General features: G+C 41.1%; 1 protein-coding gene and 1 long non-coding RNA gene across 2 annotated transcripts in view; one reads left to right on the forward strand and one right to left on the reverse strand.

The window, feature by feature from the left end:
- MCF2L (MCF.2 cell line derived transforming sequence like) overlaps positions 1–27,670 on the reverse strand; it is a 251,780-nt gene that overhangs the window by 102,452 nt on the left and 121,658 nt on the right. Inside the window, exon 3 of the mRNA XM_045007516.1 lies at positions 4,251–4,334. Coding sequence (XP_044863451.1) covers positions 4,251–4,334 — 84 coding nt within the window. The remainder of the gene's footprint in view (positions 1–4,250; positions 4,335–27,670) is intronic.
- LOC123364963 lies at positions 9,139–10,134 on the forward strand. Its single transcript, XR_006577377.1, has 3 exons — positions 9,139–9,333; positions 9,615–9,741; positions 9,987–10,134. It is a non-coding gene; the product is annotated as an uncharacterized LOC123364963 (long non-coding RNA).

Consider the following 27,670-nt stretch of genomic DNA (forward strand, 5'->3'; position numbering starts at 1 on the left):
ATTAGAAGATTGTATATCAAAGAGTAACAAAGATAAAAATAGAGTAAAATACCAAGTAAAATAGAAAAGATAGTAAAGTAAAAGAAAAATACCACTGTAGGGAGTGAGTTATTCAAACTGATGTCTGAGAAGAACAGCTGACCTAATGTCTGAACATTCTAATGAAAATGTTACATGCTTTCCAAAACAAGAAAAGTTGGTCTGTAGAGAGAACAATGACTAAAGGGACATGCCAAGGAACATCATTTTAATTGTGGGGATGGGCATGAACTTGCTACACAAACGGATCACTTGGACCCGTCTGGAGCTAAACTGGTATATGGCCGGACTGCTACCCATAGATTAGGTGGAACAAATGTCTACATATCCAAGAGCAACAGCTACAGTCTTTAAACTCAGTCTGTACTAGCATGATTTTCCATAGCTTCTGACTAAATAGGGTTACGTTTAAAAGCTTTTCTTAGTTTTACTATTTCATTTTTCTATTTCTTAAATATGAAGTATTTTGTTTAATTTCAAGTATAACTTGGATGGGGCTATTGACATAGGGAGAGAAATGCTGTCTGCCCACCACAGGAAATGAAAGAATCGTTACCCTTAAGGGAAAAAAAGACAACAGTTAACTGATCCAGAGGTACCCACGATCACAAAAAAAAAAAAAAGAGGTTTGGAAAAGGCCATGGTCTCCTACCCATAAGAGGTGCCCACAGGGCCACCCAGAGGATTCTGGGGGTCTGGGGCAAAGCAGGGGAGCTGCGGTGCTTGTACTCAGCTGGCGGCGGCCAGGGTCCACGGCGGCATTTCGGCGGTGGGGGGCCCTTCAGTTGCTCCACCTCTTCAGCAGCACTGAAAGGCCCCCCGCCGCCGAAATGCTGCCGAAGACCTGGACTGCTACTGGGCCAGTGCTCGTGGGGCTCCTGCGGGGCCTGGGGCAAATTGCCCCACTTGCACCCCCCTCTGGGCGGCCCTGGGTGCCCAAAGTGGATAGGGCTTTGTGCTGAGGTTCATTGACATGTACCTGCTGTGGTCCTACATGCAGACAACTATTTCACAAAGCTAAATAAATAATGTCTTTTGTTAGAGAAAATACTGCATATTCAACTATATGCAGCACTGCTATTTTTGCTACATTTTAAGTGTATCTACCTAAGGCAATAAATAATGCACCATGCCTAAAAACTCTTAAAGGGAAATTATTTAATAAAAATATTCTTAATCTATACACTTCCATTAATTGTAATTTATTTTATATTACAAGGTCAAACAAGTATTAAAAAACCCCAACACTCTCATGGACAAAAATAAATATCCTAAACAGCTGAGCAGCAAAGTCACAATGCAAGTGTGAGTAAGCTGTTTAATATTCTGTCACTGAAGTTATGTAACACTGCTCTTGTGTTCCCAGAACCCAGAGCAACACTGTATAGTACAGCACTGAAAGTTAACTATTAACATACTTTAATATGAACACTAGGATAAATATGGAGTGCAAAAATAGACAAAATGCATAAAAAGTCAAATTGCACTATAATGGTAAACTGCAAAAAAGGGTAAATAATGATAACAAACCCCTCATTAAACAGCTGCGCTAGCTTTTAAAACAAAAATGTCTTCTCATAATAGATTGAGGGGTTAAGTACGAATTCAATAAACTGGAATGAGAAATGGCTGCTCTTGTTGAGCTCCACTGCACTGTTGACATAATGAGTGCTGAATATGCTTGTGGCTGTGTGAAAAAGATTCTTGGGGGGCTAAGGAAGCTTAAATTGCATTCAACTGGTTTGCATCTATTCTATTCATAATAGGGTTTAACTCACAGTGGGGGAAAAGTAGTAAATTCTTCTTGCAGTTATCTAGTAAGACTTTCTTATATAACATGATCATGAGCACTTTTTTGCCCCTAGTTAGAAAACAGAAACTTAGGCCTGGTCTACACTAGAAAATTAGGTCAGCATGAATATGTTTACGGCCCTAACAAATTCATGGCCATGAAAAACGTGTCACGGACTGTGAAATCTGGTCTTGTGTGCTTTTACCCTATACTATACAGATTTCATGGGGTGAGGGATAGCTCAGTGGTTTGAGCATTGGTCTGCTAAACCCAGGGTTGTGAGTTCAATCCTTGAGGGGGCCATTTAGGGATTGGGGCAAAAATCTGTCTGGGGATTGGTCCTGCTTTGAGAAGGGGGTTGGACTAGGTTCCTTCCAACCCTGATAGTCTATGATTCTCAAATTGGGGGTCCTGACCCAAAAGGGAATTGCAGGGAGGGGGGGTCGCAAGGTTATTTTAGGGGAGTCGCAGTATTGTCACTCTTACCTCTGTGCTGCCTTCAGAGCTGGGCGGCCAGAGAGCGGCGGTTGTTGGCCGGGCACCCAGTTTTGAAGGCAGTGCCCCACCATCAGCAGTGGGGGCAATACCATACCATGCCACCCTTACTTCTGTGCTGCTGCCTTCAGAGCTAAGATCCAAGCTCTGATGGCAGCACTGCTGCCAGCAGCAGCACAGAAGTATGGGTAGCAGTACCACAACTCCCCCTACGATACCCTTGTGACACCCCCCCCCCACTCCTTTTTTGGGTCATGACACCTACAACTGCAACACCATGAAATTTCAGATATAAATAGCTGAAATCATGAAATTATTGACTTTTAAAATCCTATGTCCGTGAAATTGACCAAAATGGACCGTGAATTTGGTAGGGCCCTAACTATGTTGCTAAGGGGTGTGAAAAATCCACACCCGGAGTGGCGTTATTAAGAAGACCTAAGTCCCCAACACAGATAGCACTAAGTTGACGGAAGAATTCTTCCATCATCCTAGCCACTGCCTCTCGGGGAAATGGACCAACTACAGCAATGGGAGAACCCCTCCCATCGGCGTAGGTATTGTCTATGCTGAAGTGCTACAGCGGCACCACTGCAGTGGCATAGCTGTGACACTGTAATTTTGTTTTAAGCATAGGACAAGCCCTTAGAGCATCACAGACCTCACGCATGACAAGAGAATTTTACATTAAATACCAGAGGGTCCTTCACTTCCAACTTTCCCCTCCAACATCGAGTATGTCTGTTCTTATAGTTGGAGGATAGGAAGGCTATGTCTAGGAATGAACCCTCATGGACACTGAGAAAGCAATATCATGATGGTTGGCTAATAACAAAGTGGGAGATTTGGGGACAGGATGGGATTAGGAATGAATTGGCCTTTTTTGAGGGAAAGGAATGGCTAGTTTTCAATCTTGTGTGGGTGGTTTGAGAAATGGGTAGAAAGCAAAAGAAGTCTAGCTCTGTTCGGGGAACAGCTGGGTGGGGTAAAGAGAAAATAATGGGGTGTTTTTTTCAGTGTAATCCCTTAGGGACATTTATACCTACCATTACATTCTCTGCACGTCAAAGGGTAAAAAACCATATTTTTCCTTTTTCTTGACCCACCCTAGGTGAGTAAGTTTGCAACATAATCTAATGCAGGGGTAAGCAACCTATGGCACGGGTGCCGAAGGCGGCATGCAAGCTGATTTTCAGTGGCACGCACACTGCCCAGTCCTGGCCACTGGTCCGGGGGGGCTCTGCATTTTAAATTAATTTTAAATGAAGCTTCTTAAACATTATAAAAGCCTTATTTACTTTACATACAACAATAGTTTAGTTATGTATTATAGACTTATAGAAAGAGACCTTCTAAAAATGTTTAAATGTATTACTGGCACGTGAAACCTTAAATTAGAGTGAATAAATGAAGATTCAGCACAGCACTTCTGAAAGGTAGCCGACCCCTGATCTAATGCATATTTAGGGTTTTTTTTTAAAAAGCTCTTTCTGTAACTGGGTTTCGAGTAATCAAATACAGAGTTTTTCAAGTCTCAATTCACAAAGTCCTCTATACAGTAGGCCAAATCCTGAAGTTCTCCTTCAGTTTTTTACGTTATCTCCTACTGACCCATGTGTGATTATCTGAGGTTAGCCTCAGACCTGGGTCTCCTTATCTATAGATCTATAGAGCACTGTGATGCTGCCCACTAAGCCACCCAGCTGGCACTACTAGAGATTATATAAATAATTCAAGTTTCAATCATATTTAACACATTTTTTGGTAAATTCCAGAATAGCATCTTTATGATCATTCTAAATACAGATCGCAAAATGATGGCTGCCCTGATAATAGTGTTCAGTGACTATATGAAAGCGTGGATCGAAACAGCTGAAACCACACATTTGAATAACAGATTCAGTAGGAACGTTCCAATTTTTACCTGACAGATAGGCAAATTGCTTCTTTAACTGGTCTTCAATATCTGCAGCACAGAGGGGAATGATATCCTGATGCATGATTTCTTCTGAAACAAAAAATAATGCTATGTCATTTTACAGAGAATCACGGTCCATACAAACTCTCAGTTCCAAGGCAGCGACATACAGAGCTATTCAAATTTTGAAACACCTGTCACAAGTTTGGAAAAGTCATTCAGTCTTCTGGCAAGAGCAATCCTTTGGTTTTCCATATGCAGCAGGACTAATATATTCACAAATGATTACAAGTAACATAGCTCTGCCGAGAGTAAGGAGGATAGGATGGCTGTTGAGTCCAATATTTTTTGATGTGATTATACTATGGGATAGAGGTAAATTTGCACTTGAAGGTCAAACTCAAATTTCATTACAGCCTGCTCTGATCATTTTTTTAAAAAGCAGAAAATGGTGCTATTCATATGCAGTCAACTCTTCCTGAAACCCTCCTGTAATGTACACAGAGTAACCTTTTCAGAATGTTGTATAAAATTATGCAGGCATCTCCAGACTTGTCAATATGTCTAAAGGTTTTCATAAAGAAGCAACATGTACATTCAGAATTGCACTCACTACACTAGCTATTAAATCCAAATGTAGTTGAACGAATACTTTTAAGAATAATAAAAGTTTTTACAATGAATATTCTTTATGATAGGAACATAAGGTTTACTATTCCAAATCAGACCATTGGTCCATCTAGTCTGGTGTCTAAATAGCAGGACGATTATTGGCACATCATATCAGATGGGTAAGACATACTTCAGAGGAAGGAGTCTCCCACACAGGTAATGCACCTGGGTTAACTGAGCTATAAGAAACGTAGAAGAATATATTTCCTGATACCTTCAGTGATCAAATTATTCCTGGAAGCACAGGATTTTAATCAAGCTAAGATAGCAGGTATTAATGACAAATATAACCAAACTTTACCAATTATTTAATTTCCCGCCACAGTATTTGACCTGGGACAGCTAAAACTTCAAAATTTGGTTGTTGGAGAAGGAAGTGTGACTGTCCCAGTTTTAGATTTGTGGTTTCTTTATTCCAGCTGTGGTCTCATTCTCTCAGGTAATCTAAAATTTAAATATTGTTGCTCCTGTGATTGTATGAAAGTATTTCTCTGCATTGTTCTTGTTTTGTTGTGGACCACCGTGCCACCATGTTTCATCCACTTGTTTTTAATGCGTCTGACTCTCACTTGGTCTTTTATATTTCATTTTGCCCTCACATTAACATGCATTGAAATACCACTGCCAGCACATGACAGTCTGACAGACGGAACTGAGAATGTGAGACCGTGAGTTTTCAATTAAAATACCTGAAGAATATTATAGCCAATATCCATTCTAAAATGTAGATCTGATCAAATAGAATAGTGCCAGTCTAGTACTACCTGCGGTTATTGAATGCTCACTGTGACAGGGTCCACACATATGTTTGGTTCCTGATATCCCTAAGCCAGCAGAGAATAGTTGAACGGGGATAAAAACAGTTATACTCAGACTGTCCAGATGTTTCTGCTTCCAGTCCTGGAGTATGCTTTTGCCACGTAAACAACATTTGGGCCTATTTAGCTAACAATAATGGAGGAAAGCATGTAGTCTGCCACTGCAACACTATAGGACAATGAGAAATATTTTTCACAAGAGCAATATATCCTGCAGGTAGCCTGGTAATTAAAAGCCATGTTGAGTATGCATCTATTCTGTCATCTGTTGTGGATTGGATGGTATTTAAGTGCAACTTTAGAGACAACCGCTGATGTAATTTAGTGATCTGATTTTCTAAACGTTCTTTTGATTTATGAGCAGAAACGAGAAATGGGCTTGTAAGGATCTGAAGGATCCTCAACCTTTATCAACTGTAAAGCTACATCAAAATTAACAGCTAACCTTTATCACTACATAAATGGTTCAAACCAAAATCCCAGTTCAAACACACTTGGGATTTTGGATTAAAATTTGACAGCTATGGCTCATCTTCATCTGTCTGTTTATAATTCTCAGTGCTAACCACCTGGATGTTTCTGGCGCTCAAATAGCACTGATGGCAACATAAGAGAACATTTAAAAATATTCTAAGGGATCAAAAACAAAACCTTCAATTAATTTCTATGCTTTTGCAGATTTGAAACCTACAGCAATAATGAAAAGTTAAAGAACTTAATCGAAAATGCACTTTTCTGCCTTATTCAAGCACATGTTTCTAATTATATCTGATACTTAGATTAATTAATCAAAGTAAGGATGGAGTTTCAATCCTAACTTGGCATTTTCATTTGGTTAAATTTTTAAGCATTTGAGGTATTTTTTGTCATTTCTCTTCAGAAAAGTAAACCCTGTGTAGATCATTGGAATTTACTTCTTACAATTGGATCATGCTTGGCAATAGATCAAAAGTGCACTGTGTGGAGTAGAAAATTATAAGTATCTCAGCCACCAAAGAAAAATGTTTAAGAAGTGAACCTAAAGACTAGTAAAGTGGCAAACAGCAACAATAGGTTGATTGAAATCTGTGGAAGACTAAAAATGAGAGAGAGAGAGAAATATTTTTTAATTGAATGAATCTCATCCAAGCAGAATTCTGAGAAGTGCTATTTTTAAGACTAGCCAAAGAATTATCATTTTCATTTCTTCCTGATAAGTAGCAACTTATTTTCTGAAACAGAACTTTACTGTTCTTTCTGGCAGCTTGACAGAAGAAGCACTGACAACTTCTTTCAACGTCACAGCGATTTAACCGATCTTTCTGTAACAGGCGAACCTCTAGTTAGCTAAAAGACCTCTGCATACTTTACTTTCAAATCCACAAGATGTGTTTAACAGTTAACTAGGATTTAACTCTGGGGCCTCCTGTTATGCAAGTGTCTGATATGTACAGGAGATAACTGAATTACGTTCTTTAATTTCTTTTGAAAGATCTGTCTTGGATGATCAGCCCTCCCACAGAGAAGAAAAATCCAGTCCAACTTTTACTGTTGGCCAACAGAAATATAATGAAGATTCCGTCTGCAGTGTCACACATACTTTAAAACCTAGGGTTCTGGCCCTGCAAACAGATGGGCACAGGTGAACCAATTTGCCCATCTAATTACAGGTTCAAAGCCTACATTTTCCAAAAATATATACAGACACAGTAAGGTCTCCCACATGTGCAGGAACAAACAGAAATTTAAGCTCCTAGTAAAATTGAAAATAAAAAAGTTTCTGCATGCCCAATTTTTGACAAATTGAGGAGTCCAGCACGCAATTGAGCATCCAAGGTATCATTTTTCATAAAATCCAAGGAAACATTTTTATGCCCCCACATGTGAACAATCCTATTAGTGCCCTTGTTTGCCTTATATAAAGGAGTTTGATTGCTCGTTCTTCATTGTATCCAAACAGCCTTTGAAGCCTAAGAAAAAATCGAAGACAGCCTAATTTCACTGATGCCACAACCAAAACGTTAGTGCCTATGTTGAGTCCCATCAGTGAATCAGAGCCTTAGTTGGTTAAACCTATACCAAATTACATACTCTGAAAACATTCAAAACAGTTTCCCATTGCACCCTACTTAACCAGCAGATGAATCCCTTGTTTCTTGCTTGTTCCGCCTCCCCCTCCTCGCTCCGAACACACAGGGTGAGGATGAGGATATATGAGGGTCTTCTAAAAATATTTTGCATATCTTTTCGAAAAAGTCTTTCCACAGGAACATTGTGGAAATAGATCACTCCATGGCTTTCTCCTATTGCCTGCTCTTCTGACCATCAGCACTGTAAATCCTGGTGTCCAGGTAAATATTTAGAGAGACAAATCTCATTCTCTGCTTTGTCATGTCACCTGTTTTGTGTGCACGTATATGTATATATGCAAACACACATGCCTAGAGACAACAGACAGATAAATCAACAGATTACATCATTAAATTGGAGAAAGAAGGTGCAGGAGGAAATATCTTTTTACTGGACCAGCTTCTGTTGGTGAGAGAGACAAGCTTTTGAGCTACACAGAACTCTCTCTCAGGTGTGATCCAATAAAAGACATTACATCACCCAACTTGTCTCTCTAATATCCCAGGACTGACACGGCTATAACAACACTGCATACAACCATTAAATTGGTCAGTTTCATCACCAAATTGATACATTAATCATTTAAATCATGCATACCACAATAAGACATAATTGAAGCTGGTTGGGAATTTTTTTTTGTCAGAAAATGCAGATTCAACCAATCCAAAACATTTTATGGAAACATATGCATGGTCCATGGCTCTGGAGCAGACCCACCATGCTGAATGCTCCAGGATTGGGGACCCCAAGGCTTCCAGGCGCCATACCATAAAGGCAGAGGCTCAAAGTAGGACTCTCACAGCCAGGAGCCTGGCAACCCTGGAAGCACAAGCTCAAGATGGGGCTTTCAGGGCTTCTAGACTTTCTGCTCCATGGCAGGGCACTCTTCTGACTCCCGCTGACTATGGGGCAGCTTGAGGATGTCCTTGGACTTGGGGCAGCCAGCTGTTCCATTTCCTTTTTTGCGGGTGGGAGGGAAATACAAACCAAAACCATCAGATTTTTCCAAATTCAAAAATTCTGAAATGCTTTTTTCTGTCGGAAATTTCAAAATTTCAAGTTCTCATTCCAAATCAGAACAAAAAACTGCTGTGAAATATTGGCATTTTCCACAGAACATCATAAGTAGAGCTAGTTCCATTCTGATCTGTATATACTGTGATGGGGCAAGGCCAGATGGCTACAGTAAAGTAGTGAGGAACAGGTATGTTAGCCCCAGGCTAAACAAATCCCTGGTACCATGGTAACCAAATGGCAGTTGCCCCAGGTTAATCAAGACACCTGGGGCCAATTAAGGTTCTTCTAGAACGCAGTGGAGATAGCTAGATTGATTGGGACATCTGAAGCCAATCAAGGGCTGGCTGGAACTAGTTAAAAGCCTCCCCGTTGGTCAGTGAGGTGTAGATGTCAGGAGCTATAGGAGGGAGCTGTGCTGTTGGAGGAATGAAGCGGTACAAATCCATATCAGGTGTAAGGAAGGAGGCCCTGAGGTAACGGTGAAGGAGATATTGAGTGGGGGCTGCTGTCGGGAAGTGGCCCAGGGAATTGTACACATCCTGTTTCCAAAAAGTCAGCTACCACAGCTGCTAATATTAGGGTCCCTGGGCTGGAGCCCGGAGTAGAGGACAGGCCCGGGCTCCCCCCTCCCCTCCATGATTAATCACTGAGACTGGGAGACAACAGAGACTGGGAGAGGGAGGATTGCTTCTCCTCACCTCCCTTGTTGGCTTATGATGAAAATGGCTCAGTAAGCTGTGACCCTTGCCTCTAGAGAGAGAAGGGCTACGTGGAGGGTCGTAGTGAGCCTCTGAGGCTAGCAAAATCCGCCAGGAAACGCAGGACCGACGGAGTCAAGGACAGAACTTTGTCACAATATGTTATCTGGTTAACAACCTCAGGTATGTTACTTTGGACTCTGGTAGTTCTTTCTCCCGCCTCCTCTTCTTCCTATCTCTCTCTTTTTTTCTTACTATTGTTCCTAAATTTCAAAAAGTATTGTCTAAAGTAACATACTCAATGCACAATAGCATATTTTCAATAATGCATAATTTGTATAACTACCTAGTTTACAAAATTATTTCCTGCATGCACTTTATCGTGTTAATATACTTCAGAATGTAATAAAATATCACTCTTTGGATAGGTCTACAATACCCGCCAGATCAGCAGGCAGTGATCGATCCAGCGGGGGTCGATTTATCATGTCTAGACTAGATGCGATAAATCGACCCCCGAGCGCTCTCCAGTTGACTCCTGTACTCCTCCGCAAGAGGCGCAGGCGGAGTCGACGAGGGAGCGGCAGCAGTCGACTCACCATGGTGAAGACATCACAGTAAGTCGATCTAAGTACATTGACTTCAGTTACGTTATTCACATAGCTGAAGTTGCGTAACTTAGATTGATTCTCCCCCCCCCCCCCCCCCATGGTAGACCAGGCCTTTATAAAAGCAAAGGTTGCTAGGAGAAAACAAGAAAGGGAACATCAAAACTGCAAAGGCAAATAACTGGTAATCAAAATTGCCTCAGACTAATTTTATCTGAAGTAACAACAAAACTCATTACATCACATTATAGATTTATGACATTGAATGTAAATTATTCAATACTTCAGAACAGGTGTGAGGAAAAATTCTGTTTGCAGAATAATTAAATCAGAAATGCTGGTGGAGGGAGAAGTACATCTTAGCTCAAGTCATCTCCAGATTATGTGAGGTTTACGCTTCTAATGATGCATAGGCTGCCTAACTGGCCTTCATCTTTGTCTTGTATACGAGGGAAACACGAGGGAGTTCTCACTTCTGGAGTGCTTAAGATGTGATTGAATGAATGCTCCAATACTTCAAAAGATGACATGTGGACGGCAGTTAGTAAATGAGAATGAAAGAGTTGACAAAGGAAGAAAGCAGATCAAAGACTGACAGTGGTGAATATATGGCTTAAAATGATGGGACAAACTGCTAAGTGACAGGGACACTATCAAGATTAATTAATTTAAAAACATGTTTAGAGAGTAACTAAACATCTTTGACCCCAATCTGGCAAGGTTGTCAGTGAGGGTATAGAGGCCCAGCTGCACAAAGTGCCTTGCAGAATCCGAACCTAAGACTATTAGAAAGAATTTTTTTTAAATTTAATATATGCTACGCTTTGCATTTAATTGAAGTCAGACAGTAAGATAAAATACTATCATTTTTATTTTAATCAAGTTCAATTTTGCATCTAGTCAGTTTCCTTTTCTGGTTCTCTTGCACTAGAAAGATGCTGTCAAGTTACATAGCACACAGGAAATTTTAAATTCCATTCATATTAAGCTTAGTAAAAATTGTAACTTCTCTCTTTAAATTTAAAGAAGCCTAAATTTAGGGTCAAACTTAAATTTACAATAGATGGTCTGATATAAGGAAAAATGCCCATAAACTATCAACTGTAGATAGAATAGCTACTCTAGGCATAATCCTTCACCTCTGTTCATCCTCATGCCACTAGCCCTATTGACATCAATAGGACTATAATCAGGAATAGAAGTTGCTGGATTGGGACCAGTATTTGTAAGGCAAGGATGAAATGGCATAAAAAGTTATTTTTAGTAACTCAAAGTCAATATTTAGAAGCCTCACAGTGGATATTGAAGCCATTCTCAGTGACGAATTAAGCAAGAAGAAAAAAGTTCCTTTAAAATAGAAGGCCAACATCTTAAGAAAGAAAGGTAAGACAGACAAATACAGGTGCCCAAATACAGAATAAAGAGGAACAGTGAACATCATAAACGATCAGTTTAGAAATCAAGAACCACCATGACATATGAGGAAGGATGGTCTTGCGGTTAAATCATAGGACTGCATCAGCATGTTCGGTTTCTATTCCTGCCTCTGCTACATAAGTGCTGTGAATTTCCCAAGGTCACACATCCTCTTTATATTGCAGCATCCTCATCTGTTAAATGATGGTAATACTTGCCTACTGCTTAACACCCATAAGTAGTACAGAAGAATTAATGTTTGTAAAGCACATTGAGATCTTCAGGTGGAATGAATTATAAAGAAAAAACCGATCAAATGTTGTACAAATGTGCTAGAGTACAGTTCTCTGAATTACCAACAGAAGCCTAACTAGTTGTCAAAAAGACAGAAAATTTCTAAAACTAAATTATGATTTTTTTTTTAAGTTTGACATGTGGGGTTATGACCACTCTGTCCATTCCATATTGATGGATGTAAGGGGTATCCTAATATGGAAAAGGCTGAGAGCCACTGGTTTAGACAATTGTTTGAATGGGTAAACAGAAGTTATTTTAAATGTTTTGTTATATCAGATCTTCCTGATGCATCCATACCCTCCCACGAAAATGCTGCAATGAACCACCAGAACAAAGGCCAAAATGCAGTAAAAAGCAAAGGCAAAGCTCAATAGAAACCTATGCTGAATGGTTCAAAGTATCTTATAGATCAGAGGACCACCAGAGAAGATATTATAGAATAATTATTTTATGAGAATAAAAAATAGAAAATGTCATTTGTGACATTGCAAAAGAAAAGGGTTAGCTCAGTGGTTTGAGCACTGGCCTGCTAAACCCAGGGTTGAGAGTTCAATCCTCGAGAGGGCCGCTTAGGGATCTGGGGCAAAATCAGTATTTGGTCCTGCTAGTGAAGGCAGGGGGCTGGACTCAATGACTTTTCAGGGTCTCTTCCAGTTCTAGGAGATATATAATATATGGAGATATACCTATTATATTAAATATAGAAAGAGGTGTGATTTCTACTTGCCATCCGAAAGCATAGTCCTGTCCCACAGTTCTTCAGCCCAGAGTCGGGATCAAACAGTGGTAAAATTACTTTTAAAAAGTACCCTAGGACAAAACAACCTGAAAAGCTCAGTCTAATTGGCTCAGTTTACAACAGAAGCACTCCAAATAAACTATGTTGCAGCACTTTGTTCCCATAAAATCAGAAGCTCCTCTGGCTGCATTAACATGGTAACAAAAGTGAGGCCATTCAGCAGTGCAAAATAATAATAAAAAATAATAAATAATATCGCCACATGCCAGAATCCTACCTCCACAAGCTGCCTCGGGTTTTCAGTACGGCAACACGATCAAGCCTGTGCTATATTAGAGTAGGAATCAGATTATGCTGCTATTAATTAACATCCATGTTTTCACCCAGCAGTACAAAATCTCAGCTCCATAATGTATTCCAGCAGGAGACCAAACACAGTAAAAATGACAAAACGCTTGGGGTAAAAACCTGGATCTACTGAAGTCATTGGAAACTCCCATAGATATCAATGGGTTCAGGATTTCACCTTAGGACAGGAAAATGGTCAGGTACTTTCCCCCACAAATACAGCATCAACCCTAGCCTTGAAAGGGAGTCCCAGATCTTTTGTCTTATTTTTACATCAATTAAAACGGTATGGGATGTTAAAAAAACAAAACAAAAAACCTGTGGTTCAGCTAACAGATTTTTATAGCAATAAGGGAGGATTTTCCATGATGCATTTATTGTAGCTAGAAAAAATTTAAATTCTAAAAACAAAAAAGTGTTGATAGAGATCGTCAAAAACATCAGCTTTAGAGTAGCCTTGGGCTGAAGATCAGATTCCCATTTCTAGATATTTATCTGCTAAGCCTATACTTGAAAAGGTACTAAATGTAATACTGTAAATACAAAACGGACTACGTGACTGAATATAATTAAAGTGCTGGATGCACTCTTCTGTCATAGCACAGCCCTTTCTTATAGGGGCCACTGATTTTTCAAAAACATATGCCCCGCAAAGCTTAATTTTAGATAAATTTATCAAAGGGAGCAGGAAGTGGAGAATTACATCACAGGAGGGATTTCTGGCCACTCTGTCTTTCCTATACTGATAAAAAGCTAGATAGGGTTAATGAGGGAGAGACCAGAGTTCCAAATGAGCTAAGCAACCAACAGATCCCATTGCACTCCGATGTTGAGTACAATGGGACCTGTTGCATGCTGAGCTCATTTGAAAATCTGACTACTTCAAGTAGATGCCTAAATAACATCTGACCTCTTGGAAAATCGAGCCCCAACTTCAGGTGCTAAGCACTTTTGGAAATCTGACCCTAGGTGTTTAGGCCTATCATTAAAAAGAGGACATTAAAACCATCTGTGATCAATATATTCAAGTTTTGACTTTAAGTAAACCAAGAAAGTTAAAAGATGTTTTAAAAACTTCTCAAAAGTACCCAAGAGACTTAGGAATCTAAATTCTATTGACTTTCAATGAAACTTAGGGTATGTCTACAGAGGAAAAAAAAATCTGGAGCCAACTGAGAAACAAGCATTTATTTGTCACAGGTCACCTAGTTAGACTGTGCACGCTGGAGAGGGAACTTAATGCTATTACCCCTCCCCCCCCTTTACTAGAGGCTTTACTCCAGAAATTCTAGAAACAGGTGTCTCTCTTAGAGTCTGGGAAGCCTCATTTGGTTATTACAAGTAAGGGGGCTACAGTCACTGACAGAAGTCCTATAATGGGGTGTGTTGGCCTTTGAAGGTTTGAGGGGGGACTCCTAGCCACTCCCTCTCAAGCCATTCTAACAATGCCTTTGGGACAGAGGATGCAGTCACGGGTGGGAAGGATGATGTAGTCTCAGTTTACAGTGTGTGAACGTCTATACTGCTGACTCTGGTCTAGGGCTGGGGACCAACATTCCAAAGGCGGTGGGGGGAGGTGGGGGAGTTGAAGACTCCCACCCCATTGTGGGGGAGGATCAAAGTGTCTCTTCAAGCTGACCCCCTCACACAGAGGACCAGCACAGCAAGGCAGGCCAGGAGTTGTCTCCAGGGAAGCCAGGACTGTAATCTGGGTTTCTGGCAGGGTCTTCTGGGAATGTAGCTGCATATATAAATAATTCCCTTCCCTCAGATCAGTTAGAGACCTGGAAAGGTCAAGGTACGTCTCCAGGAGATAAGGGACCACCCACTAATCAATTTCTGTTTTCTTTTTATTTTGTTTCTCATGCCACAGTATAAGGGAGAAAAGAAAAGAAGCAAAACCCTCTCTGGAGAGGCCGAGTACACTGAAAAAGACTGGGGAGATAAAGCTCTGCCAAGGGAAGGTTTCTCTCCTCACATTTTTTTTTCCCAACTCCATCAGCATGCCTCTTTTGTTCAGTTTGTCCTGACCATGGGTCCCATTAATGGCTAGCAATTTACAGCTGCTTTCCGTCTGGAAAACTCTTCATCTTTATCTGAGGTCATCTTAGAGGGCGAATCAAATTACCTAACAGTGCCAAAAGTCCTCTCATATAAACAGAGTGAACTCTTCTTAAAATCAGAAGTAATATTTCAGGTGAAATAAACCATGCTGCATATATGTACAGAGTGCCTTGAGCACCAATCCTGACAGAACATGCAACAGTGCAGATCCTTGCACCAGAACAGAGGCCCTATGCAGAAGTCTGTAGGATCTGGGAATTGGAGCCTAAGGCCAGGTGTACACTAGAAAATCAAAAGTTGGCTTAATGACATTGCTCAGAGTGTGAGAAATCCACACCCCTGAGTGGCATCGTTGTGACAAAACACAGACAAAAAGGAAGTTCTTCAACGATGCACAATCAACCTGTGGAACTCATTGCCTGGGGATGCTGTGAAGGCCAAAACCAGTAGCTAGAACAACAAAGATTTGAAGAAAGGAATGATGGTGCTTGCATTAGAATTTATATCTATTGGTACAAAGGCCTCTGTGCTTTTTCATATCGAGCTCAGATTCTTTGCAGATAAGAGAATTCATCTTTCTAATATGAGAAAGCAAAATCTTCTTACAACACAACTGAACAAGGAGGAGAGGCTGAAAATAATATTTAGGTGGATCTGTAGATAATCCTATCACAATCTGTTTTCCCTTGTTTAGGGTCAGATCCCATTCCCATTTAATCAATGGGAATGGGATCAGACTCTTTAGAATCAATTGCAATATGCTGTGGTATTCTACTTTATACGAAGTTGAAAGCCAACCTGTTTCTCCCTTTATTTTTATTTAAAGACAAGTTCTTTTGTACAACTCTTGGAAACTATTACGGTCCTTCTGAACCAAGTCCAACATGATTGAAAACAAACTGTAAATAGCGACAGAGTCCTGTGGCACCTTATAGACTAACATTATCTCCATAATATAATCTGTTAGTCTATAAAGTGCCACAGGACTCTTTGTTGCTTTTTACAGATCCAGACTAACACGGCTACCCCGCTGATACTTGAAACTGTAAATAGTTTTGGGTTGATTTTTTTTCTCCTCTTTTAAAAAAAAATGAACAAACAAACAAACTTTGTTGCTTAGCCCACTTTTGATTTTGTTGTGTCCCCTCTGGACCAAGTTACATAAACAGTATTGTACTAAGAAAGTCTTCAACAGAAAATCTTCATTAAAGCACCATCCAGTCTAGTAATTATACATTCAACATAATGTCAAGTATCAGAGGGGTAGCCGTATTAGTCTGGATCTGTAAAAGCAGCAAAGAATCCTGTGGCACCTTATAGACTAACAGATGTTTTAGAGCATGAGCTTTCGTGGGTGAATACCCTTGCATCCGACGAAGTGGGTATTCACCCACAAAAGCTCATGCTGTAAAACGTCTGTTAGTCTATAAGGTGCCACAGGATTCTTTGCTGATTCAACATAATGACTTGCAGAGCATTCCCTTTAACTCCCCAAGGTGGGAAAAGCTTTCATTTCCCATTCTGTCGTCATTTCTGCCTCCCCCAGCACCAACAGTCAATTTCTTTGTGTAGCCCCGAAAGTGGGGGACTGGGTCCAATTAACCAGTTAAGACACCGAGGGAACTCTCTCCTAAAAGCTCTTGTTTACTGAAATGGACTGTAGCTCTTTTTAGAAATGCTGTTTGTAGCGGTCTTGATATTTGCTAGCTCCACAAATAAAGCAAGTTAAGAAGTTGTTTTGAACCATTAAACCAGTATTCAACAGGAGTTTCTCTCTCCAATCCCTGACCGTGTAGTGCATTATCCTGGTTGATTTGTGTGCTGTTTGTAACCATGTTGAATTGTTTCACTATTAAAGTACTAGCCTGACTAGGCCAATAGAAATGAACTTTTCTAGAATTAATGTTAAGATACGTTTAGAGCTGGACAAAACTTTTAGGATGAATATTTCATCTGATGACCCAAACAGCTGTTTTGGTTGACCCAAAGCTAATTTTGCATTTGACATAAATAGTTTTGGTCACTCCCAAATGGCCAGAGGAGTGGTGATGCTGCCAGCTCCAAAACCCCTTATAATATAACATTTAGCCCTGTGGTTAGAGCACACATTGAGGATGTGGGAGACCCAGGTTCAAATCCCTGCTCTGGAAGAGACCTGCAATGAACTTTTTTTATTCAGCAAAAACTGCTAAATATTTTGGATTGGGTTCAACACAAACCACTCCCCGCCCCATTTTTCATAACTGCCATCCAACCAACAAATCAATTATTCACCCAATTCTAGCTCCATTGCAACCTACATTTCTGTTATTGGATCAGAAACTGTAAGTGACCAATCCCCCAAGATTTTTACCCACAATGGGACTCTTTCCATTGAAAGTAATTTATGAAGTGCCATGAGAAGGAAAGCTGTAAGTTATATAAAACAGCTCCATCAGAAATAGCTTGTTTCTAGTACACTGAAGTCAGGCTGTGGCATGTAAACTTAAAAACACTAATGCTTCATCTTCCTCAACATTCCATCAAATTAGCCAGGTTATATACCTGAAAAGTATCTTTAAACGCCAGCTACTAAGGAAAACATAAATAGCCTTGTCAGTTCAAATTCAGCTTTAGGTATCTGACACGTAGCTGAATCATTTAAATATTTAAAGTCTTATTTTTGAAACTAGACAATTGATTGAGGCTTACTGTTAGGAGACAGCTCATGTTTCTCCACCCATTCAGGAGAAACAGGTTCCTCTTTAGAACCATGATGAATAAAACAGATCTTCACATTCTGAGTTTTTTAAATAGAATCATGTTTTTACAGAAACTCCACTTCCATGGTATTAAACCTACCCTGAATATCAGCCTATTTGATACATAGCTTCTAATTAACTTCACATTAAGAAACATCACGATTTCATACCTCCCAACAGTCTAGGGTTCACAGGACTGTCCTGCTTTGACCCCCCAAATCCCATTGTGGTTGAAGTAGGTCATGTCCCATAGGGCTGGCTGGCTGGGCTCGGCTCCCTGCTCTGGGCGTTGCGACTTGGCTCCTGATGCAGGGAGGCTGAGCCAACTACAAGTGAGTGGCATTGCAACCTGATGCACAGGGTCACGGCACTACTCATTCAAACTTGAGCAGGGCTGTAACTGTGTGCCAGAGGCCAGGTGGCGACACCCAGAGCAGGAAGCCAAGTCCAGCCAGCCTTCTGGGACAGGAGCTGCCACTGCAGGGTGAGCTCACAGACCTCCCAACCCCCAGCAGCAGGGCCTATCCCTGCTTTAGTCAGTTGAAGTGTTGAGAAGTATACAATTAAGGGCATCATCACAGGAGGGAAGGATGTCCTTTATAAAGGACTGAAATAGCCCGCTGCCATGCTACCGGGAGCAGTAATGTAAAATTGTACAAGCTAATCAAGGTCTTGCCCTATCAATACTCAGAAAGAAAGTGAACAGGTTGCTAGAGGAAGCGGTACTGGGAATTCAGTAAGTGGCATTCCTTCCCTTATAAGCCCGAGCACTGTGATATGAGGCACTTTATTGCTTGAACAGCTTTTATATGACCACTTTTAGTCATTAAAATGTTCCATGACACTTCTCAAGACGACAGGTGCTAGTCCTTGCATCTTGGATGAGTTCTAATTTGAGCAACTACCTTCTGGCCACCTAAGTTCCCATTGTCAATAGGATATGGAATTCTCATTAACTTCATTTCTTAAACTGCGACATACTGTTGCTATTGCTATGTGCAGTCATTCAGTCTTCCCTTTAGAAATGTCTGCATTTCAATGAGGGTGGTGAAAGGATAAATTAGATTTTTAAAATGAATACCATAAATAACATACATGTATCAAGATCATTTTGAACCCATATAAGATCAATATTAATTCAGTTAGAATTTATTCACATTTGTTTGGATATTGTTTATAAATGGGGCTTCAACAGGATCATATCCTCTGCAGATCCGCACAGAGGATGCACCTGTAAGATGCTCTTCCCTTACACATACTTCTAGGTTTTTTAAAAAATAGGAGTCCAGCTCTTTAGCTAAAGATGTAGCAGTTCATGCTTTTAGCTATGGAGGTCCCCAGTGTTTGATGGCAGGGGGCGGGAAGAGAGTCCTTAGGAAAGAGAAGAAGGTAGGCTGCAGGCTCAGGGTGTGGGGGGGGGGGGAGAGAAGAGTCAACAGCTAATAGTGAAAGGGGAAGTAAATAGCAACCATCTGTGAAAGAGCACAGCTGACCCAAGAAGGGAAAAGGGAACAGTCATCCAGGGAGTGGGGAAAGCACGTGGTGTCATGAGTAGAGCCCCATTACTTTTTTCCTCCCTCACACTTAGCACTTACACAGCACTTTTCATGTTCAAAGCACAGATATGCACAACCACACAGTCAAAATGTATCTTGCATTGCTTGACACCAGTGTTCTATTAAAAATAGAGTGGTTTTGGTGTGATTAAGCAGTGGAAAGAGATTAATGGCAGGCATGGTGCAGAACCTTCTAGTAGGCTCAATTATAACAAGAGGGATATTTTTGTTAACTGAGGAGTCTGATCATGGAACACCTTCTGAAGGCTCATCTACATCTCAAGTGAAAGCACTGCCAGCAGTTATGCTGAGCAGCACCAGCAGTAACTTCAGCACACCACGCAAGCAAGGAAGATATGAAGATTAAAGATAAATGGTTAATGCTGTAAGTGAATACAAACTAAAATGAACCAAACAGTTACCCTTCCATTACAGACTCAGCAGTCAGTGTGGATACACTAAGTTTCAGTGCTATCATTTAAACAATTCCCACCAAATGCGCATTTTAAATTTGTGTTAATTTGTTCTCACTATATGTTAACCACATGGCTTAATTCCTGGAAACAACTGTACCAGCAATAAAAATACATTCCAGGGCAGGCACTTGCAAAGCATGTAATGAGGGGAAAAAAAATAGAAGGACACTGCACAGATACAGATTATGCCACCTGCTCTGCTCACACCAACTACGGCTTCCTGTTACCATGAGCACAAGGCATTTTTTTTTCCTTTTAACATCTCCATCTGGTTCTTCATTAAAATCATAAATTGAGGCTTTGGCAAGGAATCGTTCACAGCATGACGACGGTCATCTTTCGTACATGGCGATTACGCACTGATCATTCTTGCAAACAATTTGCTGAAGTGCATGTTGATGGCGGTGTGCCAGTACAGCAGCACCCAATGCAGCACGTGAGATGCTCACTGTTCTGATATTTCCAGTTGTTGGTGGCACCAGGCATGGCCCAGTATTAACAGAAGGGTGGAAAACAACAGTGCCAATAACGCCTCCCTGTATTAGGCCTAAATAAACCAAAGTTGCCTTACGCTTGCCCACAGTGCGCCCATGTTTAAACTCGGATCGACCTTACAAGTCAGTAAGCGAGAATGGAATGTGTTATCAGTGCAGCACTGATACCAGAAGGCAATTCCTGCTTGCACCTGGATAGCACAGAGGGAGTTAAACAAAATAACCGGTCGGGAAAAAGTTACTAACGAGATGATGTATTTTCTGCCAAGTATGATTTAACTTGTTTAGAGTAATTGCTACTTTATAATGTATCTGCTATATGGGAACTAGAAGGGAGGGAAGAAGAGGGGGGGAAGGGGGGACTGGGCAGTGGGGGTAATAGAGATGCTTAGCTGAAATCATGTATAAAGAGAGAGAGCTGCTTGTATGGAGTGTGCTCGATTTGAGACTTATCTGCCTCCGAGCACCGGGCTTTGAGATCTCAAATAAACCTTTGTTTGCTTCTCCACCTTGGTGTGTTTATTGGAAGCGAAGCACACCGGGCAGCGAACCACTGTTGCTGTCGCCTCAGGCCTTTGTGCCGGCAACACAGTCACTCACATGTATGTCTTGACAGTGTCAGTAGCCAACTCAGGTTTTGGATTCTTCCAAATGCTTCTCTAAGGGCCTCTAATCCAAACACTTAATGAGTGTTAAAACTATTTTTGAAATGCTTGTCTATGTTTTACTATTTTTCTTTGCGATACTGAGCCCCAGATACTGTAGCATTAGCTTCACCTTGTCTAACTACTTTCATCTCCAGGCACATGTGGGCGTTGCACCTTTGAGGCACTTTTTGATTCAGGGTTGCTCTTTTCCTTAGGATCTACAGTTTAACTTAACTGTACTTGCAAGATACAGTGAGTGTAACAGCACACCAAATATCCTGGCAGAAGAAACCATGTCAGTTCTACTACTTCACCCATGTCCACCCAGCAGAACATGCTGAAGTTCTTGAGTAATTCAGAACAAACGTAAAACGAGGTCATTCAAGTGGACATGTCCAAACACTAATCAATGTCTAGTTTAAGGAAAGTCTCTAAGAAACAAGGACACATCAGTTTAGAGATCAGAAACAAAACTCCTTTAATTATTGTTTTTTCCTGTACTGAGGAAATCCAAGATGGCTTCTACTATCCCAAACACTTAAGATTTTTTTTTCTTAACACAAAACAAAAAAGAAAGAAAAAAATAGAAAATGAGGAAAAAAGGGAATTTCTTTTTACAGAAGATTTCCAGTTCTTTCATATATACAGAGTCTAGTAATCACAGTTTGGGTCATAACGTGCTTCAATACTCTGGTTTTTATTCTGCTCTCAAGTATCCCAACACTGTCTTGATGACACCTTCAGATGCTCCCTATGCTGTTCCAAGTAATGCTCGTTATCGCCAATGTGACGTGACAGCAGGGATTTTTGATTACTTCATAGACTATCATGAACTAAATCACATATACATTATTGTGTACGGTAGCTGCAGTATGTCAGCAGCAGACAGACCTGTGCTCAAGACCTTCACGATGACCCAGCATAGTGAGACTGATGCATGGAAGACCCAGGTTTGAAGCAAAAAGAAATTGCATATCAAGAGATTAGAAATCATTCATTCATTCTCTTTGAGCGTTTGGAGGAGAGGGAGCACTGATTGTGTGCATCTCAAAGTTGGTTATCTACATCAGTACTATAACTTCAGATTCCTCAGGACCGCCACCACAAAATTAAAGTTAAAGTTAATAAAAGCTGGAACATTTCTGAAATAGACAATATTTTAAACAATTACTATTGGGTATATGTGCACACAGTGTAGAATATTAAAATCATTTCTGAAATGTTCATTTTTAATTTTAGCAATTTCAGCTTATTATTCTAAGTACATGAGTGTCTTCATAATTGCATATGACAATCACATATGACATTTCTGAAGAAGCAAGAGAAACAACATGTTCATAGAAAAAGCGTGATAGACTGAACATAAGATTGTTCCATTAGCAAGTTCTTAAATGAGAAAAATGGAACTTGACCCAAATGTGTCTGATTTAGTACTTTATCAAACAGGCCTCTGTGGATTGAATGGAATATTACACTTTTCTAACTGACTGGCTGTAGTCGGATTTAAGACTCAAACAAAGTTAATACAGTTTTCTGCTTTCTGAATATTAAAGTCTAAAATGAGAATTAAGAGGAAAGAAAATTCTTAGTACCTCAGCTACTGAATTTGGAGAGACCTACTGTATTAAGAAAATTGGATAAGAGCCTTATCAAAATGATAGGGTGTTGTTTTTACCAAGATTTAAAAAAATACATCTCCCTTTAAAACTTGAGGGAATTACACAATTATGTTTAAAAATATGTTCAAAATGGTCTTGTCCAGCTAACACCCCAACATTATTTCCACCCTCCATCAACAGTGCTCCTCCGAAGAAAAACAATGGGAACGCACATTCCTTGCAGCATGCCCTGAGAGGCAGCCTCAGGCTTTGCAGGACCAGCTAGGGGAGCAAGTTCCAAAATTTCTGAAAATTCCTTCTCTGGCTTCCTCCAGGAAACGGCTGGGTTAGGTGCTTAGGAGGATCTCAGCTGCAATGTATCATGGTATCAGGTACCATTAGTGTGATCAGATAGCAAGTGCGAAATATTGGGATAGCGATTGGGGGGGTAATAGGAGCCCATATTTAAAAAACCCAAATATCGGGACGGTCCCTGTAAAATTGGAACATCTGGTCACCCTAGGTACCATCAAGGTGGCCTCAGAAGGTACACGTGGTACATCAGTGACAGCAGATAATTGGAACAAGTCAATTTTCTGTTGGAATGATTTTCTAATAGAAAATGCACTTTCTGCAGGAAAATTTCAGTTTTACTTGAAAATTGTGATGGTTTGTTTATTTGGAAAAATCATTCCCAGCTCTGGGGATCCCCTTCTCTTTGGCAGGTCATCTGACAGGCTGCTGGGGAGCCCATGCTTCCAGGCTCGCTGGTTCCCGGACAGTCCACCAGGAGGCCTGTCTCAGAGCTGGGGGCTCCCAGAACTTTCAGGCTCCCTTGCAGCCTGGAAGCCCTGGCACCACAGCCATGTGGTTCTCCACCTGGCAGTCTGCCTTAAACTTTGAATCTTACGTGGTTAGAAAAATACATTGAGCCAAAGTGCAAAATTGCAAAAATGCAATATTCTCCCCCCCTCTACAATTTGAGGTAATTTTCAGGTTACCACCACATACTGCTCCGGTGTGAACTTTTGCTGCATTCTACTTGGGGAGGCAGATGTGGGGTATTTACCTCAGTGAAAGTTGATCACAGGATATGTCCCTGTACACTCACAAGCATGACAATTTCAATCAATGGATGAAAACAACACTGCTGATCAATATATTTTGTGGTACTTGTGCTTCACGCATCTATCTACAAGAACACCACTATAAATGGGGGGAGGGATAGCTCAGTGGTTTGAGCACTGGCCTGCTTAAACCCAGGGTTGTGAGTTCAATCCTTCAGGGGGCCACTTAGGGATCTGGGGCAAAAAATCAGTACTTGGTCCTGCTAGTAAAGGCAGGGGGCTGGACTCAATGACCTTTCGAGGTCCCTTCCAGTTCTAGGAGATATATACCTATCTCCAATTATTTAAAAAAAAATTGTCTAGCTGAATAGCCAATTAATTTATAAAGAGCAGCTTGGATGTGTGAAAGAAGAGATAAGCAGTTACTAAGTAACTTTAGTCATTCCTTAATATTTCTTTGCTATAGTTAGTACAGCAAGCTTTTCTGGCATTTCTGAGCAGGGCCAGCTCTAGGCACCAGCTGACCAAGCACATGCTTGGGGCGGCACTTTGTAAGGGGCAGCCAATCTTCGGGTGGCGGGGCGGCGCTCGGAGCTTTTTTTTTTTTTTGGTTTGGCGGGGCGGCGCTCGAGGTTTGGTTTTGTTTGTTTCGGCCAAGCGGTGCTCAGGGGTTGTTTGTTTCAGCGGGGCAGTGCGGTGCTCGGGGCAGGGTGTTGTTTTGGCGGCGCAGTGCTCGGGGGGGTTGTTTTGGCGGGGCAGGGTGGCGCTCGAGGGGGTTGTTTCGGCGGAGTGGTGCTTTTTTTTTTTTGGCGCTTGGAGCAGCAAAAAAGTTAGAGCCAGCCCTGTTTCTGAGCCTGTGAAAATCCAATTAAATACATGAGCTCTCCCTGACCCATCTGAATGCATTTGTGAAGTACTGCCCATCTTTAACTGTTATAGGTTAAAGAAAGAGGGGCAGATACAGGATCCCTAGTCTAGCTTCTCTAATGGAGCACCTAAGCATTCCCCTGATGTATGAGAATTCCCAGGGGCTGAAGTAGCCAACCACACTGGCTCTATCCCACACACTCCAAGTTTTCCCTATTCTTCAGCACAAAGGGCATGTTGGAGATGGATTGGCACGTTGGGCATGGAAGGATTTCTCTTTTCTCCCCCCTCTCTAGGGTTCCAAAATGAGCACCTGCTCAGTGTCTGATCTGATCTGGCATATGACCTTTTATAAAACTTAAAACAAAAAAGATGATGTATGGAAGGTACACTGTATTGTATGGATTTCAGCCATAAACTCCACACTTCTGAGCAAGGATTCCAAGTTATTTTTGTTGAGGGCTGACTGTGAAAAGCAAATTAATGGGGAGAGATTTTCTCAGTTCTCTCTGACTCTCCTTTTTACCCACAATTGGAAACACGCAAAGTTTTCCTTCCATATGTAACAGGAAGAAAGTTCATTGAGTATTCCAAGCGTGTGTGTGTGAAACCTACAGAGCAAAGCTTGAAAACAAACCAATAGCAGTTTATTATTATATATTATGCCAGCTGTGGGTGTCTAAGTGCTGTGTAGACATTCCCTAAGTTTCAAAGGCTCCTGGCTGTCTGCACAGAAAAGAGCACCCAAGACACTGCATTGGGATCGCACTTTGAAGAGGAAATGCTCCCAGAAGATCATGTAGGTTGCGCAAGCCAGCTCAAATAGTTTTAAAAGTGTCAGAGAGCAAAAGATGACAACATCAACCTCCCAAAGGCCCATCTCAGAGCTGCCTGAAAAACTCATTTAAAAACTCATTTCTCCAGGAGTCCCCTTCTTTCCAGATAACATTACATGGATGACAGGCAGAACCTTTCATAGATCAAATGTAGTTAAGAGGTGTAACAGCAAACTTTAGATTTGAACTTCCTCAGTTGTAAGGGGTGTTCAGATTTGGGATTTTGTCTGAGCTATATTTGTAATTAAATATGATCATTAGACTCACTGGATCATCGAAAGACACATTTGCTCCCTAGGGACCAGTTCCCTGCCAAATTTCAAATTCCAACGATCTCCCAGCTCAGGTGCTAGAGATTCAAAAAAGTAAGTAAACATTTATGACAGCAAACATGTATTTGTTTTCTGTTCTCTTTCCTTACTGAAAATGGCTAAACCATTTAAACTCTAATTAAAACAAAAAAAAGAAACCAAACCACTCATGCTCTTGGGTTGAGAAAAAACATGCAAAAGCAGTGTTATGATAAATACAAGCAACTGATATGAAACATGTGCAACCTAAACTATAGGTGTTTGGCCTGCAAAACTGTAAAAATAATATAAAAATCCATCCATAATAGGATACAGAAAATTCAGTTATCTAGGTCCATGTGCCTTAAATTGCCTTAAAGATTAACAAAATTCATATGACAACTGCAACAAAAACAACTCAAGTGTCTGGTATAGACCTAGGATTAAAAAAAACAAATGAAGAGCTGATATTGCCAAAAAACAAGGAAAGAGAAAATATTCAAATGCCACAATCAGGTAACTTCAGAAAATATTTCTTAAAGAAAGCTTATAAATAGATTGCTTTCAGAAGCCTGTTCATGACTGTCTGGGGTTGTGTCCTCACATTAAGAGCTCATGGCTTAGCAGGATGCAGCCCCTCCCACATAGCTACAGTAGGAGGGCTCTGTCCATGACCAGGCCACCCCACACTCCACTGAATCTCTCGCTCAAAGACAGAGAAATGGCTCCGTTTTGTTTTCTTCCTTTACGAGAAGGGCCTTAGTTCACTCAAAATGCTGAGCTACAGCAGAAATGGATGATTCAGCCTGCACGCTGCTCCCCAACATGTGACCTTCCTTGTTTTCTGTAGCCTGTATCAGTAACTGGAACATACCTATTTTTATTCCAAATTAGCCCTTGCCATTGCCATTGCCCTTACCTACAGCTTGTAGAGCTTTATACTGATTTCAAATACATAGGAATGTAGCCGCTCTCGTGGCCTAGATCCCTGCCACTGGGGAGAAAACCTGCAGAAGGATCACTGTCCCATTAGGGGGCCCTCCCCCATAGCCAATTATCTGCCTGGCTCCCCTGGGAGATGCAGGAGGCACCAACTCTAATCCCAGACAGTCTGCCCCGTGGTCCTATCAAAGGGGCTGATCATGGCCCCCATTATTGTAGTGTCTGAACACTTCACAATCTTTACTGTTGTCCTCAACACCCCTTTGAAGTACTGAACTATGACTGCTCTATTTTACAGAGAGGAAACTGAGGGACAGATACTTACCCAAAGCCACACAAGAAAGCTGCAGGCAAAGCAGGGAATTACACCCAGCTTTCCTGAGGCCCAGAAATAGTGTCCTATCCTCCAGACAATCCTTCTGCTCTGTTTGCCCTTGTCCTTCTGCCCCCTCCACTGGAGCCTTGCTACCAAGGCTGCCCCCACCAGGGAAGCTCAGCAGGGGAAAACACCACACACACACTTACTTTACTCTCTCCTCCTTCTGCCCCAGCTTGCCTCGTCTTCATTCCCTCCCCTTCATGGACCCTGGACCCTATAACTCCTCCCATGGGGCCTGGAGGAGGGCGGTAACAGTGCCATGAAGACAGCTGACCCTTCCTTCCACCTGTCTCTGGAATGGCCCCTATCATACATGGATCCCAGGGAGGGATGATCTGGCCCATAATGAGCAGGCTCACAATATGTAGCTACATATTTGAGATCAGAACTGAGCCCTGGAAGTTGCCAGTCAAAGCTGCCTGCTAACGTGTTTACATTTTGTCCAACTTTAATAAAACCTTACTGAAAGAGGGAGCTCAGTGATGTGATATGCAGAAACTCTCACCATTATTTAGCACTTAACTCAGACCTATGCATTTAAATTCGTACACCACTGTCATGGCTAGGCTGGATAGCTATGGTTCATAAAATGATCTTATTCTACCTAGAATATTCACTGATCTTACAAGATAAAATATATTCTAAATATACATCATGTTCTTAAATATAGACACCTCCCCACAACACACAAATACTGAAAAAGTTTTATCTAATGATTAATCCTCCCAGCCTTCTAATCTTTCTAGC

Source organism: Mauremys mutica, chromosome 1 (genome assembly GCF_020497125.1).
Source record: "Mauremys mutica isolate MM-2020 ecotype Southern chromosome 1, ASM2049712v1, whole genome shotgun sequence".
NCBI classification, from domain to species: domain Eukaryota; kingdom Metazoa; phylum Chordata; order Testudines; family Geoemydidae; genus Mauremys; species Mauremys mutica.